A 20,499-nucleotide genomic window follows, 5' to 3' on the forward strand; every position below is an offset into this window, starting at 1 on the left:
GCCTTTGAAAATATTTCCTTTAAAAAGAACCACAACCCTTGAATGTTACCCTTACTTACACATAAGGAGCTGATGGGACTCCCTGGAGATAAGTAAGCACATTTTATAATGTGAGAGGGGATGGAGAGCACTGGAATGAAGCAGCAGGGGAGGGGGGGTTTTGGGGATGGATCAAAGTGTTAAAGTGGAACATTTGGAGCTGCCATTTCCCACATGGATGGTGCTGAGAATTGCATTGCAGCAAAGAGGCTCCAACGCTGCCTCAGACCATATCCTAGAAAATAGGAGGATAATTTCCTCATGAGCAGCCAGGCCTTCTGACTGAGCAGGGAGAGCCATACCCAGTGTAAGACTTCAACAGACCCTTCATGACTCCAGCCCTAAGTGATGTTTTTGAAAAGGAGTCAGAAAGGCCCCTCTTCCACACACAACATGGGATATCCAAGTTGCTGTGGAGATGAGGCCACTGGAGAGAGCAACCCTCTGACACAACATGATGTAACACTTCAGTACTCTCACCTCTGTCAGTATTTTGTCTTTATTTGTAAAAGTTGTATAAAACGCCTTTCAAAATTGGTCTGGTGAAACGGGGAGGCTTTTCCAATGCCAGCAAGGTTTCTGTATAGGAATAACATAGCAAGACATAGATACACACCAAAACAACCAAGGGAGATAGGCAGGAAAGGCTGCCAACACAGCACTGACACCATGAAACTGTGCAGTGACATGAGCTCACTGCTGTCCACGCACTCCATCACAGAACTTCAGAACCACAACTCAGTAACCAGCCTCTTCACAGTGAAGAACAAAAATTCAGGAAAATTTACAAAAGCTACACTTCAAAATTTGAGACATTTTTAGAAAGGAGGAATGACACAATGCCAAAACCAGAAGCTGACAGCTTCACCTATTGCTACATATGGATGCTGACCACTTCCAAACTCCAAACTTTGCACCAGGCAAGTCTATTTCTAGAATAATGAAGAATGGAAGTTTAATGGCACCTACTGCTTTGCAAAAAAAGGTGCTGCAGGTCTTCAAGTAAAGCAAAAAGGCCTGTAGTAGTGTATAGGGCTACAGAGTGTAAAAGAGTCAGGCCTGCAGGCATGGCATTTTGTGGCAAAAGTGTGACTAGCACAGCCTCCTGGTTTTGAGGACACATTATGCACGAGTACTTTGATTGTAAGATGCTACTTCTGTGGGAGGAGGAAAACCACTTTGCTTATGTAAAAGTCATGGGAGAAAGGCAGGGAATCTCTCCTGTCAGCATAAAATCAGTTCAAAATTGTTCCTTTCTTAAAGGACTGTCCCTTTTGCATACCCCAGGGTCAGCAAAGTGAGCCAGATTTTTCCACAGTGTAGCTCAAATGATCTCTGCCCAGTTCACTCCAAAGACAGCTTTTGACTGTAATCCTTGGCTTGACTTCAGTCATGTGTGACTTTCTTGCTGTTTCTGGCAAAGGAGCCAAAACCTGGAGCACACGTGCAGGACTGACTGCAAATGGCTCCTGTCAGGCTGCTGCAGCAGCTCTGTGCCTGCTCTGCACAGCTCCAAAACCAAGCTGGGCAGGCCAAGGCACCAGTGATCAAACTGGACAGCCTGAAGGAGGAAAGGAGAGAAAACAGCATACAGAGGCTGAATGGCTTTCAGCTCCTCAACAATACTGACAACACAAAATTAAGGCTGCTGCAAGCAGTTCTCTGTCCCTGCCTTGAAAACAACTAAATTTAGTAAATTTATGCTTGTTGAATGCATTTGCTTTTTCGCAGCAGTCAGCCAGCCACTGCAAACAATCTGCAATAGTATCTGAAAGGCAGCTGCTTTTATGGGATTATTCATAAACCTTCAGACCTCTTAGCCAGCTGTCACCTTTTCTTCACAGATTTTCCTATAGATCAGGAAACATGTTCTCAAGATTTGTCTGGTTCTGTCCTGGTACCAAACAAGGTGGGAGAGTTATTGCATTTGTTACATTAAAGAACAGATAAGAGGGGAAGGATACTGTGGCTCAGGTCCATGCAAATGTGGTGTGGAGGAAACCTTGGCTCCATCTACTCACCTTGTCCCATGCCAGGCCTGTTACCAGTGGGCAAGAGCAGCAGGACAAGAAAGGGCAGAAGCCCTGTCCAAGGCTCCCACTAGTTTCTGCCCAGCCTCTCTGACCACAGCTGCTTCCCAGGAGCTCAGAGGAGCCCTTGTAAAATTCTGTCTACTAAAACAAAACCCTTTGTCAGAATACTTTGCCTCACTAATTCCATAATACTCCCCAATCACAAAATGTAGCTTATGTAGTAAGTCCTCCTGCATCATCTAAGTTATTCATCATGTGACTAAAGAAAGCTCTCTTTGCTGCAAGGAGCTTTCTCTCCTTGGTCCTGGATATAGCACCAGCAGTTAAAACAGAGGTAAAGTTGCTCCAGAGTGGTGCAGCACTTCTACTGGAACACAGGAATAGGGCACTTGAGAGTTGTCTTCTCTCCCCCAGTCACACCTTGTTTCTGAAATGAGCTCTGCAAGCTCAAGCTTGCTGTTGTGTGGGGGCACTGCTCAAAAATGTGACCTGGTCCTCTGTGGGCTCAGGTGATCCAAAGAAGAAGTGAGTGTTGCCTGCTGTGCTGGATTGTGGCCCTGTGTTCCTGAATTTATTTAGAACTATAGGTCATGAAATCACAGTTTTGCTCGATCCTCCTTCCAAAACACTGCCATGCTGAATTTCCTAAACATGCTATGCTTGTCCTCAAAGGAGGGAGGCCCTTCCCAGAATTCAGCTTCCTGAAACAAGTACTATACACATAAAGATGTAAAACAGTGTAACTTTTTGAGGGAATGAAAGGGAAAGCTTTGCTACCCGTTTACAACCATTAAAACAGCACTACCTACCTTTTCTCTCTTTTTAAAATGCTAATCCTCTCACCAAAAAAAAAAAAAACAAAACCCTGAAACATTTTGTAATGTTACAGATTTCAATCCCATGGCACAAAGACCTGCTTCTGTGCACTGTTTTTAAACTTTCTGTTTTCATTGCAGTGATGACTAAATGGGAAAGTTATGCAGACAGCAATGCAGCATAATCTACAGCAGTTCTATTGCTATGAACCGTGACAGCTATGACCAAAGATAAGGCAAACAAAAGTGAACTAAGGGGGAGTTTCTCCTCTGTCTCCTTTCCTCCACCTCTAAACCTGGGAGGGAAAAGGCAATATATTACAAGAGACAGCACTGAGCACTATACAAGCATACAAAACAGAGTAGATGGTTGGACAGATCACTGCAGAGGAATTTCTAAGCCAAATTTTACAAAAATGCACAATCCCTTTAAAAAATAATCAGTATACAATCACAATGCAAAAGGACATAAAGGGGCTTTTTCTGAATTCCACATATTCTGGCCACTCTTCCCTCCCATTCCTCATAAGTCCCTTTTTGCAAGCTCTGGGAAGTCCAGTTGCACATCCTCACACAGTAAGTGAATGGATGTCTAATACTGTTAATTTATGAGATCCTGGAGCTCCTCATCAGTCAGCTCATTGACTTCCATGATCTTTTTCAAGTGTTCCATGTACCGGGCGTGGTCTTGCAGAAAGTGTGGCACCCTCATGTTCTCAATCACAGCCAATCCCTTCAGGCGATCCACGTCCTCATAGGAGATCTGTAAGGAAGGACAGGGGTCAATTTAGCAGTACAGTCCCATTGCCTCTCTGCTGTTGCTGCTATAAATTCTCTCCTGTAAATGAGAAAATGTTTCAGAGCAGGAGAATTTAAAACCTTGGAGAAGCGTTTGGAAACATGAGCAACTCTGCGCTTCAGTGGAAGATGCAAAAGAAGTGTAAATTTAGCAAATGCCTTCATAATTCCTGATTCTGTTTTGATTCAATCAGTGAACAGACTTGTAGGAATGTGAATGAGAATCATCTATAGCAGCTGCAGGAATAGAGAGGGAAAGCATGGAGCACATGTGAGTCTTGGAATGTCTTCTCAAAAAGGCAGAAAGATTTACAAGAGAATGGAAAAAACGCTGTGCAAAAGCCTAAGGAACTAAAAAGTGAAGGCAGCACAGGCATGGCACAGGAAACAGTTTGGGAAATGCATGGTGCCAGCTGACCTGAACTTTGCTGTTTCATTTTCATGAGTAAATGTGCTTATGCAAAGCTAAATTAAAATGCATCTCTAGTAACTAACTACAGCATGAACAATACCTAAGCACCCCAGTTTTAGGTTGTTTCCTCATTCAATAGTGGAGTGCACACTGGGTTTGCCTCATGCCATCAGATCCTTCTGGGTATTGGTGCTGAACTCTCATTTTGCAGCTATTAGAGGATCTGGTAGCTTTCTTCCCTAAGGAAAATTGGTATTTCTATCTTCATAGTCTTATGATTCTAAAAGCTAGGACTTCAAATCACAACAGCTCAAGATGCTGTGAATGACAGTCTAGAAGGGATGACTGCTTTGGCTGGGCACAAGCTGCCATGGGAGCAGAGAGCAGGACTCCTTGGGCAGCTGTCCAGTGTGATGAAATCTGTGTGGTTGTCACTTTGTCTCCAAGCTGTGTGTTCTGGGCACCCTGCAGACAGCAGCATATGCTCTGGCAATGCCCCCAGCCTTGCTGTGCTTCACATGAGCTTTGTGCCAGGTGGCTTGAGTGGAGCCTGCTCCTTCCAACCTTTTTGCCCCATGTTTCCCCTAAGGAGCTGAGCCCTGTAGGGCCTGGTTTTCCTGGAAGCAGCCTGCCCTCTTGGCAGGTGATGGTTTCTACTCAGCAGTGATTGAAGTGCACATGAAGGATTCACCAGTGTGCAAGGGGCAGGAAGGGCTTCCTGCAAAAACAGGACAGTGCAATCCAGACTGCACTAAACCTGATCCACAGGGACAGGTGCATATCTCAGCAATGATAACTGGAACAAAGCCCACAGGGAGAATCAATTTGCATCTCAGTACACAAGTGTGCTTTCCTAGTTGCAAGGACAAGATGCACCCAATTAAGAAAACAGACACCCATGCCCTGGCTTATTCAAGTCACCAAGATACTGCTGTTTGAAGATTGTGTGGCATTACACCTAATTAACTTACTTAGAAGTGGATAGAGAGGAGCTCCACAAAACCATACCATCTCTCAGTCTGGACACACAGCACCACATGCAATTAAATTCTACCTCTTTTCCTGCCTAAAGAAAGAAAAAGGATCCTTCTCCCCTCATATTTATGTTCAGAGGTTTCTGTTACTGCTGCAAACAAGAAACATGCATCTATAATCTGAGATATGGTTTGAATGGGATGCATTTCCCCAGTCCTTGCAATTGCTAAAAAACTACCAAAGCTGACATCCTGAGGAGATCAAAAAAATAATCCCATCCTATGGTGGAAACAGGTTGCTTGCCTTGCCACATTTTATTGTCATTGCACTAGATAAAAAAGACTGAGGCTGAAACAGGCTTACTTACGCTCTTTGTAAGTAAGTAATGTGTTTGTGTGTTTCTCGGGAAACACAACAGTAGGTGATATTTTGCTGCTTTTACTTTTTCAAACTCTGGTAGTTTTCTAAACTCAAGAGCACCCAATATCTGCATTCTATTTCTCTTTGGCAATATTTGCATGCAATTACCATATGAATATTTTGCAGTGCTTCCTGTTTTTATGTCTTTCCTGTGAAGTTTTAAGACTGCTCCTTTTAAGAAGCACCTTTTCTCAGGTTTCAAGTGTTTCCCTTAGTCACTTCTAGGTGTGTTGAACAGTTTGCATGTATCCACACCACACTCTTCTACACTGTAAGTAATGTCAGAAGCAACAGGAAGGCAGGGCCTGGAAAATGTGCCAGCCAAGCTTAATAGTCCCTTTGGAACAATATGATCCTCCCATTCCAACCTAAAAAATCCAAGTAAATCCCCCATTTAAAGTGGTGATAAATCACTAGCCTAGATCCCAGTGCAAGTTTTATGCTTCTCTCTTTCATGAGAAGATATATTGGAGAGGACTCAGTGAAGGGTCACTAAGATGATTGAGGCACTGGAGCATCCCTCCTGTGAGAAAAGGCTGAGAGCTGGAACTGTTTAGCCTGGAGAAAAGCAAGCTCACAGGAATCATCATTGTGTATAAACATGGGAATGGGGCTCTTCTCACCAGCACACACTGCCAGGGCAAGGGGCAGTGGGCACCAGTTAAAATGCATAAAATTCCATCTGAACAAAAAACACTTTTGTACAATGAGGGTGGAAAAACACTGGCACTGGCCACCCAGAGGGGTTATGGAGTCACCATCAGTGGAGATATTCAATGTCCAACTGGACATGTTCCAGGGCAAACGGCTCTAGCTGACACTGCTTAAGCAGGAAAGTTGGACTAGAGGATGTTGAGATCTCTGCAGACCTCGATAATCTGTGATGCTGAGAACAGACATTGCCCTGATACACAAATTTCCAGCTTGACTGCAGATGTCTGAAGCTAAACCATTCAGAACACGTTTTAAGATCCCTTGATTTTAAAAGTTGTAAAGTCAAGCACTTATAAATTATTATACTCCTAGAAATAAACTGCTTGTAGACCCTTAATGTGGGTGCCATGCAATGTGGATCATCTGTAATTTTATGAGGAATGACTTAGTGTGTTTTTCAAGTGGCCTGACAACCTGCAGACTCCCTGAAGAGAGACAGGCATAAAGCAGTAAAGGAACAGTGGTTTAGCAGGCAGAAGCTGTGTGGAGTTAAGCAGGCTTAAAGCCCAAGGAAATTTCAGAGAAAAACTTGCAGACTTATTTGACAGTGTGATTTTATTTTCAAAGCTCCCTAACTTGGTTCAGCTACCTAAATAGCTCTTGCTTATCAATAAGGGTGATTCTGACAGTAAAAGGAAAACTCAAATGTGGACCAAAACCCTCTATCATAATATGCCCCTTCCCTTTATCACCCATTGATTGCTAAGTAGGCAGAAATGTTGGTATACCAGCTCTAAATTCAAGCTCAAGCCAATTTGACTCCCTGTTTATGTAAGTATGAACCCTGCTTAATGAACTGTGAAAGCTTAGCAATCCTTGGGTTTAAGAAGTGTGACAAAATTTCTTCACTTTTTCAGATGAGCTGAGAACGAACAAGCCATGATGTTAGTTAGAATGGACCTAAAATTCATTCTCAATTTGCGAATGCAGAAATATCATTATTCTGGGGGGGGGAAAAAAACCTCATTTTTTAAAAACACCTGCCATCAATGAGAGAATTTTGAGATTAAATAGTCTTTGTGGTGGAAGGGGGTGCATTAATGTCAAATGGTTGGTTCCTTTTGTCATCTTTTAGTACCTGTCTTGTTTGGCCAAGGCAGTCTGTTGTACTGCAAGTCAGGTAGTATCCCATAAAGGTAGGAAAGTCTGAGAACTATGACCATAAAATCTTAATCTGATAAGTGAAGAATGAGGTCAAGCTGATAGAAATTTTTAGGACCTCAAAATACTTGCAACTTGCACAGTGTAATTGGAGGTGCTGTGCAGAGCAGAGAATTCTAGATCAAAGTAAAAGCACGGTGACTCATAGTTCATTACAGGCAGGCTTGCTGAAATGATAAAACTGCACCCTTGGGAATAATGAGTTCAATCACCTTTCCAAGGGCTGTCAGAAGATGGAAATCAATGGATTCCCTGTATCTCAGGATTCGGAGGATGCCATCCAAGTACACCTGGTCCTTATTGAAACAGCCTGAAAGGAATGGAGATACATTGCACTCTATCAGTGTTTGGTCAAGGCATGTTCTCAGAAGCCATTATGAGCAGAACAATTTTATTTTTAAAAACTAGATATTTATATCCCTGACTTTGAACACCTTTCCAAAAACTAGCTAGAAGGCAAAACCCACTAGCCAGAAAAAGAAATCAAACATAGAAGATAGGGCCTGTGAATAACCACAGGCAATGTTACATCTGTGGAAAGCAGGTCAAACTGTAAGTATGAATTTTTTCAAAGTTTTGCATTTATGTTCCATTTCCACCAAAAAATACAAAAATCCTTTACTGACTCAGCTTGAAGGTCTCACCAAAGAGCATTTTCAGCCTCGTTTTCCATAGCAGAATTCCTGAGACCCCATTTCAGAGAGTGTGGAGTCCGATTTTTCCCTTTTGCAAAGGTTTTACTGTGTGACATGATTAGGGAGCTCTGTGAATGTTCTGAAAGCCCCCCTGAAGTACAAAACTAGAGAAGACAAAGAGAGAACTCACCTGGCTGTGAGGTGTCAGTCCACCCTCTCTTGGCCCGTACGCAGTAATCCCACCTAGTGTTGGGGTCCTTGACAAATTTGCCCACATCCTGGAAAAGCTGACTGAAGGACATTTGGCTGGCCTGGTACACTGTGTAGTAGAGCAGGGCAGCTCTCCAAAGGAAAGGGTCTTTGCGGAACAGGACGCTGTGAATGCTCGCTAGCCCCTCTTCTGTGGGGTTGATTGGCTTTAACCCGTGTTTCCTGCGGCCGTTGCGGTTGCACCAAGGCTGGCTGTTGTTGTTGAAACCCCGAAAGTAATGAGTTCCTGAAAAAAAAAAAAAAAAAAAAAAAAAGAAAAAGAGGAATCTGGCACTTAGAACAGTAGGAACCTGGCACTTAAACATGTTAATCATCCAATGCTTAACAAAAAGTTATAAAATATATAAGGAGATACCCATTTCAGAACTCTGAGCTGGTAGGACTGGGCACTGGGAAAAGTGATGACTTCAGTTGTGTCTACAACAGACTATTTTGTCAGAGATATATATACCATGCAAATATTCACCTGCTGACTGCAAGTGAAACTCCTGAAAATGTTTAAGTAATGCAATTATCAGGAGGACTTGACTTCCTAAATCTGTGAAAAGGAATTTTCGGAAGTCTAACAAGCTGAATTGTATCTGGCATAGGCTAGGCATTGTAGGGGAACAGCAGGAAGGAAAATCAAAGTAAAAGGGCAGAAATGTTGCCTCCTGAAGGTGATTAAACAGCACTACTGCAGCCTTGGAAGATGCTATGTCCCCTAAAATGTGAGTAACAGTGGTTCTAGGCAATTGCAAGGCTTACTCTTCGGTTGCTATTCAGGCACTAGACAAGTTTATCAATATTTTAAGTACTCTGTTGAAACAGATGCACTGAAAAATTTGTAGAAATTTTCCACAGAGCTGGGCCAACCTTGTGTAATGCAAAATCACAGCAATTTTACACCAGTTTAAGGATCACTGGGTCAATTCTTGATACCTAAAGCATACCTACATTTGCAAGCAGTGCAGCATGACAGATGCAGGTTTGTAAAGTGACATGGCTGGAGCCGAGGTTGAACAGTCACACTATTTTTATTTCCTTTTTTTTAACTCTAGAGTAGTTAAAAAAAATTGCTCTAATGAGCAAAATGTCCTTAAGCAATGACAGCACAGAAGGTATGCCTCTGGGCTGAAAGGATTACTCTCTTTCTGCTCCAAGAATCCTTTGGCATGGGAACCTCAGTGCTGTAAGTGGGACTGGCTGGTAGGCTTACTTTGAAAGCTTCCTCTGGATCTGACCTAAAATGCTAGTGTCCATGAACCCTAGGAATCCTTTTCAATGGGTTTCTCCTTGCCTTTAGGGAAAGAGAAGGTTTCTCTTCCCTTTAGCACATCTCCAGCACAGGCTATTTGGATAGGGATGTTCCCTCCTTGTGTACCTGTCCAGTGCCTGGCCCACTGTCGGTTTCTCGGCTGTTTTATGGCCTGGAAAGGCTCGGGGATGGCCTTGGGCAGCCCGTGCTTCAAAGGACAAGAAGAGGCTTCAGGTTTTTCCTCGGTCTTCAGTGTTTATTAGTTATTTATCTAAAAGATTTTCTCTCGGCCCGACAGAGGTCTGCACAGCAAGCCAGCCATGAGCACACTGAGAGCCCCCGGGGCGGTCACATATCTTTATACTCAAAACTACGTATACAATATTTACCTATTTTCCCCAATACCTTTTACCCTTATTGACCAGTACACCTTTAGTAATAACCAATCCCAAAGTGCCAACATCACCACAGAAGATGGAGGCCAAGAAGAAGAAGAAGAAGAAGGACAGGACACGCCCCAATTCCTCCATCTTACTTCTCTAGACCCCCCTGTACAGAAATCTTAAACCCTGTGTTTCACACTCTAATTAACTTATCCCTTCACCATTTACCCCAGTGAGATCCTCCCATCCTCATACAGGTGTCATCTCCTGTGTAGGATCAAAGTCCAGCCACCAGACACTTCTGGCAACATTCCAGGACCTCCGAGCCCCTAAGGATGGTCTCGGTCACTCTGCACATCAGTCCTGAGGTGCTGAGATCCCACAGCCCACCACTGTGCCATAGGTAAGAATGCATGCAAGCAGTCCCCAGTGCCTGCAGCAGGGGTGTGAAGCTCATACCAATCTCGTGTCTCAGCATGCCCTCCAGCCAGTGCTCGCGTGCGGTGGAGACATTGATGGTGAGAGTGGGGCGGCCGTTCACCACCGTCATGGAGGCTCGCGACAGCAGGTCCTCCGTGAGATGGACCACGATCTGGAGAGGAGAGAGTTCAGGCAGAACTGAAAAGCTCTCTTCTCACTCCTGATCCTCTGGCTCTTCCATTATTTCATGTCTCTTTGGTCCCTTACCCTCCACAACTCTATCTTGCGATCAGTGGTCACCTGAGAGAGCCTTCGGAATGAGTTTATCCTGCTCACCTGGGCTACTGACAGAAGCTCAGACTTTATGGGGTGAGTAAGGGTGAACACAGACCAAAGTAAGACTGAAAAATTTAGTATGGGAACACTGACTAGGCTCAGAGGGCAGGGAGCAATTGCATGCACAATAAATTAGAGAAAATACCAGTTTTTGACCTGTGTTGAATTATCTTAGTATTACTGAGAACTGAAAAATACTAGACAAGAACACATAAATTGACTAGGTATCGATATAATTAGTTGTCTGAATGCATTTCAGTTGCAATTCTAAAGCCACTTGAATGAGAGAGGGAAATACTGTGTACATTTTCTCCTGTTACATGAAATATTGAAATACTGGCATTGTTTTGTTCTACACAGCAGAATAGCTCTTGCTTTCCTGTTCTCTCTTGGAAAACTGGTAATAAAAACAAAAACTGGCAGAGAAGGAAACTAATGCATATTGATATATTGTATTATTTGACTTAAAAAAGCCTTTTTAAACAAGTGACTGTGAGGGAAAAGTGAAACTCTTTGTTAAAGACTAAGCACCTTTCCCTCTTCATGTAAAGCCTAATGGAACAGTACTGCTCAGAAGAGTACAAGGGAGACTACTTTAAAGAAAGATTACTTTTTTAGTATCCAAAAAAAAAAAGGACCCAGAGATCAAAGGCATGAATATAACACCTCCCTGAACTCAAAACTCACCCTCAGCTTCAAGTTCAACAGCAAACCATCAGTCCCACAAAACTTGCATTTAAGAGGCAGGAAAAAAAGGTAAATCCCAAAGCATTTAGATTTAAAGGACAAGTGCCACTTAGCTTTATTAACACCTCTTCAGCTGAAGAGAGTATTTTAATATTTTAGACCATCCTAAGCATGAAGTATTAACCCCATTTTCACAGAAAAAGTGAAGCATTTCATTAAGAAGGACATGGGCTGCTGGATGAGGATGTATGATCCAGTTGCCATGAAGTCAAACCAGGCCAAAAATGAAGAGTGAGATAAAAATACAAGAAAAGACAAAACATACATTTTTTTCTGCTTGCTCTAAACTGTAGTTTATTAATCCCATGCTTATAAACCCAGGTAAAGTCTGGTTATGACTGTCAAATCATAGTCTCACAAAAATGTGTGATGAGTTTGGCAGTTTCTTCTAATAATATTATGTTTACCAATTAAACCTAGGTTCTGGGAAATTAATTTTTGCCTTATGATTCCAGACTCCTCCTGATCACTGCCAGTGATCTCATCCAAGTCTTTGACTCTGTCATCTGGTGATTTCATTTGGATTAATCCCTTTTTTATACATTCAATTTCATCTGACTTTTCCAAGCAATTTCATGTAACTTCATCAAACTAGTCTTCTAAAATTCTGAATATAGAAAATAAGGGGTTTTCTCCACAAGGCTCTAAAAATTAGATGGTTTAAGCCAGGAAAAAACAGCACTTAAACCAACTCAACAAGTTCTTTCAGACATTTTTATTCACTTATGTCACTTTCATTTGTGTTGCTTCTTATAAATCACTCTCTTGGGCTGCTGCTTATTTTTCTTGGCCTTTTCTTAACTCTTTCCTTTGGTGTAAATAATTTGATACAGGAGAACAGATGGCAGAACTGATGAATAAATGGAAATGTGCTGGTCTCCAAGTAGCTGAAAAAAGAAGGGAAGGAAGGGTGTCGTTCTTGGGTACTCCCAAAAGAAGAGAATTTAAGAACAAGCATATATGAACCAGGAAACAGGCTCAGAGAGATGACTGAAGCCTTCACAATGAATGTGTGTCGTTTCAATTGTTCACACATTAGACTGGGCTTAGCTCTGAGAAAAGTATGATGTAAGGAATATTCTTGTGATTATGGAGGAAAGGCCTCCCTGATGGTCTCTTGGGTCCATCCAATGTCTAAGGTCTGTCCACACAAGTGTTTCTTTCCTGATCCAGGGCAGGACTTACCTCACCAAGACAGCCTTCTTTCACCATGTACTTCCTCACGTGATTCCAGATACGACTTTTGGTCAGCAAGCTGCCTCCAGTGGCCTGTTCAAATTTTTCATAGCTCCCATATTTCTGCAATGTCCGCTTCATAATGTTAATGGACTATAAAATGAAAAAAACAGCAAATATCAGGGCAGTAAGATCCCCATGCCAGATTGACACTTGTAATCTTTCTCTCCTTCTCAATCTCTCTTTTTTCCTTAGTTTAAAATCCTCCTTTTCTTAACTCACTGGCAGTCTCACTAACAGGCTGTACTCATTTAATACATGCTGACACGCTCTGCAATGAATTTATGCCATCTTCAGATGTACATTAATGCAGATGTACATTAATGCCAAAGTACTGAAAAAATATTCTGATCAACTCATCTTAGACCCACATACATCAGTGTGATGATTAGATGATTATCAGTCTAGTGAAATAATACCTATTTTCTCTTTAATTTTGGCAATGTTGCACAACTGCCTTGTAAAACAGATGTAACAGGTCTCCAGGACATTTGCAGTTTGACAGCTTGTTTCTTTTTATGTTTTTCCAAAGAATTTGAAAAAGATCAACTATTACTGTCATCTCGCTTCACTTCTTGGCATGTTCTAATTTAAGAACTCTGATTAAGCAGATGTGTAACTATAATTTTAACAATAATACCTCTACCAAAAATATCTCCTCACAATAAAATCCCTTGTACCATGGGTGTCTGGGTGAGAAAGGAGGAGAGAGAGCAGGAACTTTTATTTACAGAACTTTCATTTAAACTTTTCATTTAAACCACAGTACTTTTTTAAAACCCTCCAAAATGAAGGCCTATTTCATGAGATAAATAGAGCAGTATCAACAATTCTCCTATGAAGTGCTGCTAGAAGAAGTTCCCTTGAGCAAAGCTCAGCACAATGCCCATAACCATGATCTGGACTATGCATATTGAAGATTTTATTGATGGGGTGGGAAATGCTCATCCCTAGTTATCTTCTTTCCAGCACATCATTACATACCTTAAAAGAAAATGTGGTATGGAATAACTCCTTTCCCTGCAACAGTCCAGCTACAGGGAATAGTTTTTTTCAGAGACTTGATAATAGAAGCTCCTGGCACTACCTTAAAAAATTAATGCTCTTGCTAAGAAAATACCACTAACATTAAAAGGTGAAAATCTTGTAGACTGAATCTCTTTTTACACTATACACTTATATCCCTTCATAAATGCATTTGTCTACAGCTATGTAAATTCTGACATTGGCAGGTTGACTGATTTTCCACAAAAATTGGATTAATTTTTTCTTTCACAGCTACCAACAATCCTTCTCTAATGTTTTTCAAGTTGAAACTAATCAACCCTGAGTAATTGCTACTGAAACCCATAAATGACAGCTAGACATATCCTTAAAGTCTAATAGCTCTTTGATGAAGGAGATGTCACTTACCTGAATGCCAAAGAAATATTGCACCTAATGATCAGTATTTCTTTGTCTTGTATCTTTTTCCAAACCAGTTTTTTCCCTATAAACTTTTTAAAATTACCTATGAATTTTAACTTCTCAAAACATTGTCTGTTTTATAATTCTTTTAGTGTCTGCACATTCTGAGGCATTTGCCTGACTTATACAAAATTCTTGGTTAAAGAAGCAAGCTAAATATTCCCACCCTTTTCCCAGAAAGTTTATTCTCAGCCAGCAGCCTGAACAATTCATGATAACAGTTCTTCAGTCTCCTTTGCCAGGTGCCAGATCCTTAAGATATTTATGTCACCTACTAGTTGTTTGGAATATTGGGTTTCTATGAACAATTAATTAACTTCATTTGTTCATTCTGGAAGAAGTCATCTGTCAATCAACCTTCCAGCATGAAATTTGTCTTCACAACTTGTTGATATTAAATTTCAATTAAATCTATAGGACTAAACACTAAGTACCCACTTAAATTCTAGGATGCCTAAATTTGTTTGAAATGAACTCAGAGGTGACCTTATCACTCCCTACACCTCCCTGAAAGGTGGCTGTAGCCAGGTGGGGGTTGGTCTCTTTCTCCAGGCAGCAACTGACAGAACCAGAGGACACAGTCTCAAGGTGCATCAGGGGAAATATAGGCTGGATATTAGGAAGAATTTTTTACAGAAAGGGTGATAAAGTTCTGGAATGGTCTGCCCAGGGAGGTGGTGGAGTCACCATCCCTGGATGTGTTTAAGGAAAGACTGGATGTGGCACTCAGTGCCATGGTTTAGTTGAGGTGTTAGGGCATGGATTGGACTCAATGATCTTTATAAGGTCTCTTCCAGCCTAGTGGTTCTGTGAAGTCTGTGAAATCTCAGAGGACTCTCCAACCTTAGCTGGAGTGCAGGCGTTTTCTAAAACCACCTCATCACAATGAACAGTGAGAAAATGAGCACTGAACACATCAAACCTCCTGCCTGGCTGTCTGTAACAGCAAAGTCCCTGGAGCTGAGACCTCTGGGCTACAGAAGGCAGCATGATTTTGGGAGTCAGGAGACCCAAGTTCTAACTCTTCCTAACCTTCCTGGGCTATTGAAACTTTCCTAAATGCTGTGAGACACTTGAATCAACAACACAATACAAACAGCAGGTTCTCAGACACAGGTCTTCCTCAAGAAACACAGACCCACTCCAACCTCTCCTACCTCAACCTGACAGAGTTCACAGCTTCAAGGGAAAACTTCTTTATGTGCCACACTAGGTAACCCACATCCTGCCATTCCATCCACATCCAGATATGTGTTGCAAGTTTGAGCTCCTGCATACTGAGAAAGTTGTTAAGCTTAAACCTCCTCTTTGCTGAACAGATATTCAGAGATTACTAAGAAGGGTGCTCACCCCTATATCACCTGCTCTCTTGACTCTGTTTCAAGTGAAACAGAAAAACGTCCCAAGAATTCTTTCCAAGTGGGCAGGTGTGGCTCTGGAAGCACTGAAACAACAGGGGAGAGCCTTCACACACAGACACATTGCACACAAATCCCTAGGGAGTGGCAGATGGCCCTGACACTGGGGTGAGCCCCATCCCCAGTGATGCTCCTAGTTTGGACATTTCTTGCCACAACCACTCCTGCTGGAGGTGGTTCCAGAAGGGAAATGGTTTGGGAAATGTTTGGTTTCCAGGCACTGACTACAACACCAAGCCCTTAATTTGGGATTCTGCACCTGCCTCCAAGGTGAGATGACTCAGTCAGCTGTTCCAAGAACTTGCTGGGAAAGGGGAAAATCCAGACCAGCATGCCAGCTGCTGCCTACTGCAGCATCCAACTGTGAGCTAATTTTCCAGCCTCTGGACCAGCAGAACACTGGTACTGAAGCACTTCCTAAGGCCAAACTGTGAACTCTTCAGCAACAAGTGAAAAAATGGAAGAAGAGAAGAACTATGTGGCTGTACCAGGTTACTGGTTAGGAGTAATAATTCCTGTTCTTTTCAATATTACCTAAAATGTCTGCTTATCCCTCTGATCACCACCAAAGAGTGCCAAAAGACATAGCACTCATAAGACAAACCCCCTTGCACAGCAAACTCTACTGATGCTCAAGAAAGCAATGACACAGAAGCACGAACAAGAGCAAGACAAGGCTGTTTCAGTGAATGGATTAGGTTACGGTGGTGTTGGCTTTTTAGAACAAATTATTTACAGCCAAGTAGGTCTCTGAATCTCAAATCACCCTGTCCAGCAACTCAGTTCAATGGCTGAGAGTTTGTAGAGATATTGTAGAGATTGTAGAGATATGTACTGATAAGACTTCTTATGAGTAGTGTGAGGCAAGCAAGTCAGAGAAGGATCCCAGTGATCCAGGAGTCAGCTCCCTATTTGAGTCAGCTCATCCTACATTTAGTTTTGCTGCAAAGGAGTTGCAATCTCTGCTGAGATTTGTAAGACAGATAAGGTAGACACACACCATTGCTCTTCTTCCTGCATAACTTATCTGCTGGGGAGAAAAAAGCTTCCAAGGTGCATCATTAGGTAACATTTAGTACCAAGCTGAGCTTGTGAGTTTAATCAACAGCCATAAAATGGTGGCTGTTTGGGTCAAGAGGAATGGAGGGAGGAAGGTCAGTATCCATTTCTAGTCTGCTCAGGCTGTAGTTATTTGGGGTTTTATTTAGTGTTTATAGGGGTTTTTCTTCTGCATGCTTGCTCTTAGTGGTATAATGGTCACGTTTAAGTAATTTAGAGCTGGTAGAAATATTTTCAATTAAAAACTTTTAAATTACTTTGTAAAGAATTTGAAGTTAATACTCACTGGGTTTTTGTGTGAGACTGTGCTCTGAAGTAAAGCTATCTTCCCACTGTGGTATCACCAGAAGTGATCTATTAGTCCCTTCTAGGGGAAGAGAGCTGTTTGTGTCAGACCCTGAGAACATGTGCCACTTGGATGGCCTGCCATGCTTTGTGTTATGTATTAGCACACCTTATCCATAAATCCTAGTTAGCAGGGGAATTTGTTACTAGTGCAGAATGAGGTGTTTTACAATTATGTGCTTTATACAGACAGTGTTGTGTCCTTGAATCTTCCACATGCCTCAGCTGTGACATCACTTGGACATAGCTAAGGATTACTCAGTGTTGAATACCATGTTGCTTAGCCTTCCTGCTCCACCTAGATTTTTTTTCCTCAACATCTGATAAATTTGCTAATTGTAGGCTACTTTTATTATTGCCTTAAAAGGTGTCACACAAACACTTGCAATGTGGTGTAACTGGTTTATTTATGAATTTAAAACTGCTATACTTGTATGTATAGCAAGGGAAGAGAATGTGTAACTCTTTTGTGGGAGGATCATTCATCTGATGAAATGGTTGGGGTTTTTTTTTTTTTTTTTTTTTATTTTTTTTTAAATGTATACAGAAATACAATTCTTGCTGCCATGTACAATTCAAAGAAACAGGGTCCCTAAAATTACAACTTGCTGATTTTGGTTCAGCAAATTGTAACTGTTAAGTTCATCTGCTCTGCAAACACTGGGAACAACTATTTCTAAGCAAATATTGCCACCTCTAGCATCTGAACAGAAATAACAAACGCTTTGAGGGCTAAGAAATTTCACAATGAGGGATAAGTAGTTTGAGCCAGAAAACTTCTAGAGCACAGAGCTGCTGCAGTGACCTTGAAACACAGTGGTACGAAAATTAACTTCTGTAATACCAGATATGTTAATCCTTCTGAAGAGTGCAAATCTGCATGCTATTTTCTATTCTCCAGTTCACTTCCCTAAAGGCACTGTATTGTGTGACTCATGAACATACTTATTATGAAGAAAATATCATAATGTATATATGGAGAAAAAAACAGAATACCGTATGAGAAGGAAGACACTAAAACTAGCATTTTTCAAATGCATTACTAACTCAAAAATGTTTTCTCTATGTCTGTGAAAAGTCAATCAATAGAAGGGTTGGGCTGTGCCCAAGGTTTAAAAGCTCTGATTTAAGCAGAGGCAGGGGGTAAAGAGGGTGCTCACAAGCCTGTGTGCTCCCCACTGCAGCACTGCTGGGTTAATGGTTTGTAAACTTTCAGTGCTCTTTGCCTTTAAAAAAAAGTAAATAAATGGGGCAGAGTGTGATTTGTCTTCCAGACATATTTCAGTAATGCTGTATTAACCAATTTCACAGACAGGCACAAATGCAGAAAGGGCAATAAGAAAACACAATCTGTCTCAATGTCCTAGCAGGCTATGCACAGCTGTGGGTAAAAAGATTTCTGAGATGACTGAAAAATTTTCTAAAATTCTGAAATGTCAGGTTTTGGGCTCATTTTGCTTAAGTATCCTAAAAGCCCCCTATAAATATGGTGGGTTCAGTCAGTAAGAGCTGCGTTTACAGCTTTTTACTCATAAAAGAGCAAGCAAGTGTAAGTTGCCATGAGCACCTTGTATAGAAAAAAAATAGGAATAACTATTCAGTTACCAAGGCTTTCTAAAATAAGTGGAGCAATAAACAGAAGCCAAATATGCTTCCAAACAAAAAAAAAACCCAACAAAACTGAACTGAACCTTCTTGTAGCAAAAGGATGACTACACACAGTTGCATTTTTACTGCAGACCCAGCTCTTGACACTGTGAGTACTTTTTTTGCAACTGAAGTCATCCTTTCTGAACTTCCTGTAAGATACCTACGTGTTTCTTCTGACAAGTAAAATCTGCCTGAAAAAAAATAGCAATGAGGAAAAGCAAGTGCTCCCACAATACTTCCTGATTAAAATTTTTGATTAATGCTGCTTTTTCTGGATAGTAAATTTGCATGAAATTAAATTCAAATTTGTGTGGAGATGAAAATTTCTAAAGCTAGTTGTAGATAAAAGAGAGAGAGTGACACCTGCTGGGCTTGCAGATGAGTTAAAGCTGCTGGTTTGGGATTTTTAAGTGCAAGGTATTTTTGTTTGGTATTTTTAGGAGCTGAACTTTGAATACATGCTTTTCTAGTGACTCAAACTAGATCTTGTGAAATAATTTACATATTTCTTGTTAACTGGCAGAAATATCCTTCCTTGAATGTTAAATCCTTTACTGCCTTTTATAAAGTTGTTACAGGGCCTTTACTTTCCCATACTTTTTACGGACAGGGAAAAAGGTAGAGTTACAAATCAGAAAAATATTGAGGAATCATTAATTCTTAAAATAGTCAATATTTACACTTATGGGTGTTTGTTAAAAGAAGGGTAAACCAAAGACAAGAAAATCATCATGCATTAAAGGATTTCCAAGGCTCTGCTAGCCCATGCTAAAAGGGATAATCTGTATTAAATTCAGTTTTTCAAATCAGTAGCTGTTGATTTGCTGTCATCTATGTTGCTAATATTGCTAAAAAAAATCAAAGGAAAACTTATTAAAAAGCTCTAGTCAAGGAGTAGTTTTATTTGTGTCATTACAATTTAGTTCATTGTTTGGAAGTATGGAGTATGATTTTAAGAACAGAACAGCTGTTCCCTTTTCTCATAAAGAAAATAAATTTTTAATGAAAATGCAGAAACTGAGTTGTTAAAATATACAGACATTTTCAGTGCGAAAATGGAGACCGTCAATACAATGACGTAATGGGTAACAACACTTTTGTACATTCTTTGATTTAGAAGAAGAAAAAAAATATCAGTCTGTTCACAAGTCAGGGATCAGTTCTTACATTCCCTAGTCCTTTTAATTCATGTATCTTTGCCACCAGGAATTTTAGTTTTAAGTGAAATATTCATATCACAAAGAAGTGAAACTCATGGAATGGCAGGATGTCTTCCCAAGTTAAGTATCACTTGAATACATAAGAGTCTCTGTTTAGAAAAGCTTGTCAGACCTAAATAAGATCTAAACCATTTAAAATTAAAAAATCTTCTAAACCACTTAAAAATAGCAAAAGTGGGAAGAATACTGCTACTGTACAGATAAGCACTGGGTTTTGTCACTTAGGTCAAAGTTAAAAGCAGGGCTTTTGCTGTTTAGGTTTTTTGTAATTCAGGTAGGAAGCCAAGGCAGTTACATAGAATGGGAATGTCTGTAGCTATGTTACCAGTGTGGCTGCAAGTTATGAAAAACCAAAACTGTCTTCTTAACATTTACCTCTCTCTGGAATGGAATTTGGCAGCTGTTTGATTGAGTCTAATGTATATCCAAATACCCTTTCAAAGTTGATTAAAACAAGTAACATCAACATATGCTTATCCAATAACTATGACCTCAAATAATTGCTATCCCCTCTCAATCCCTGTGTCACCAAGAGGATTGGCAGGATTTCTGTGCTGCCTTATTCCTCTGCCTGTTTAGGCATTGTATTTTTCCTCTACTGGATCCTGCTTCATTGCCTACAAAAACTTTCTTGCTTTAAATTATGTTTCACGTAAACCCATTTAGAAGGAGCTGTGCCTTAATCTCTTAAAATCCTGTAAATTTCAGA

General features: G+C 40.9%; 1 protein-coding gene across 1 annotated transcript in view; it reads right to left on the reverse strand.

Moving 5' to 3' along the window:
* Window positions 1–522: 522 nt before the first annotated feature.
* Window positions 523–20,499, reverse strand: part of MATCAP2 (microtubule associated tyrosine carboxypeptidase 2) — a 28,893-nt gene continuing 8,916 nt past the window's right edge. The window contains exons 3-7 of the mRNA XM_063156959.1: window positions 12,581–12,724; window positions 10,352–10,484; window positions 8,193–8,498; window positions 7,580–7,677; window positions 523–3,650 (exon numbers count right to left, since the gene is read on the reverse strand). Of these exons, the coding sequence (XP_063013029.1) occupies window positions 3,489–3,650; window positions 7,580–7,677; window positions 8,193–8,498; window positions 10,352–10,484; window positions 12,581–12,724 (843 nt within the window). The 3' untranslated portion in view covers window positions 523–3,488. The remainder of the gene's footprint in view (window positions 3,651–7,579; window positions 7,678–8,192; window positions 8,499–10,351; window positions 10,485–12,580; window positions 12,725–20,499) is intronic.

Source organism: Melospiza melodia, chromosome 1, assembly GCF_035770615.1.
Source record: "Melospiza melodia melodia isolate bMelMel2 chromosome 1, bMelMel2.pri, whole genome shotgun sequence".
In the NCBI taxonomy this organism is placed as follows: domain Eukaryota; kingdom Metazoa; phylum Chordata; class Aves; order Passeriformes; family Passerellidae; genus Melospiza; species Melospiza melodia.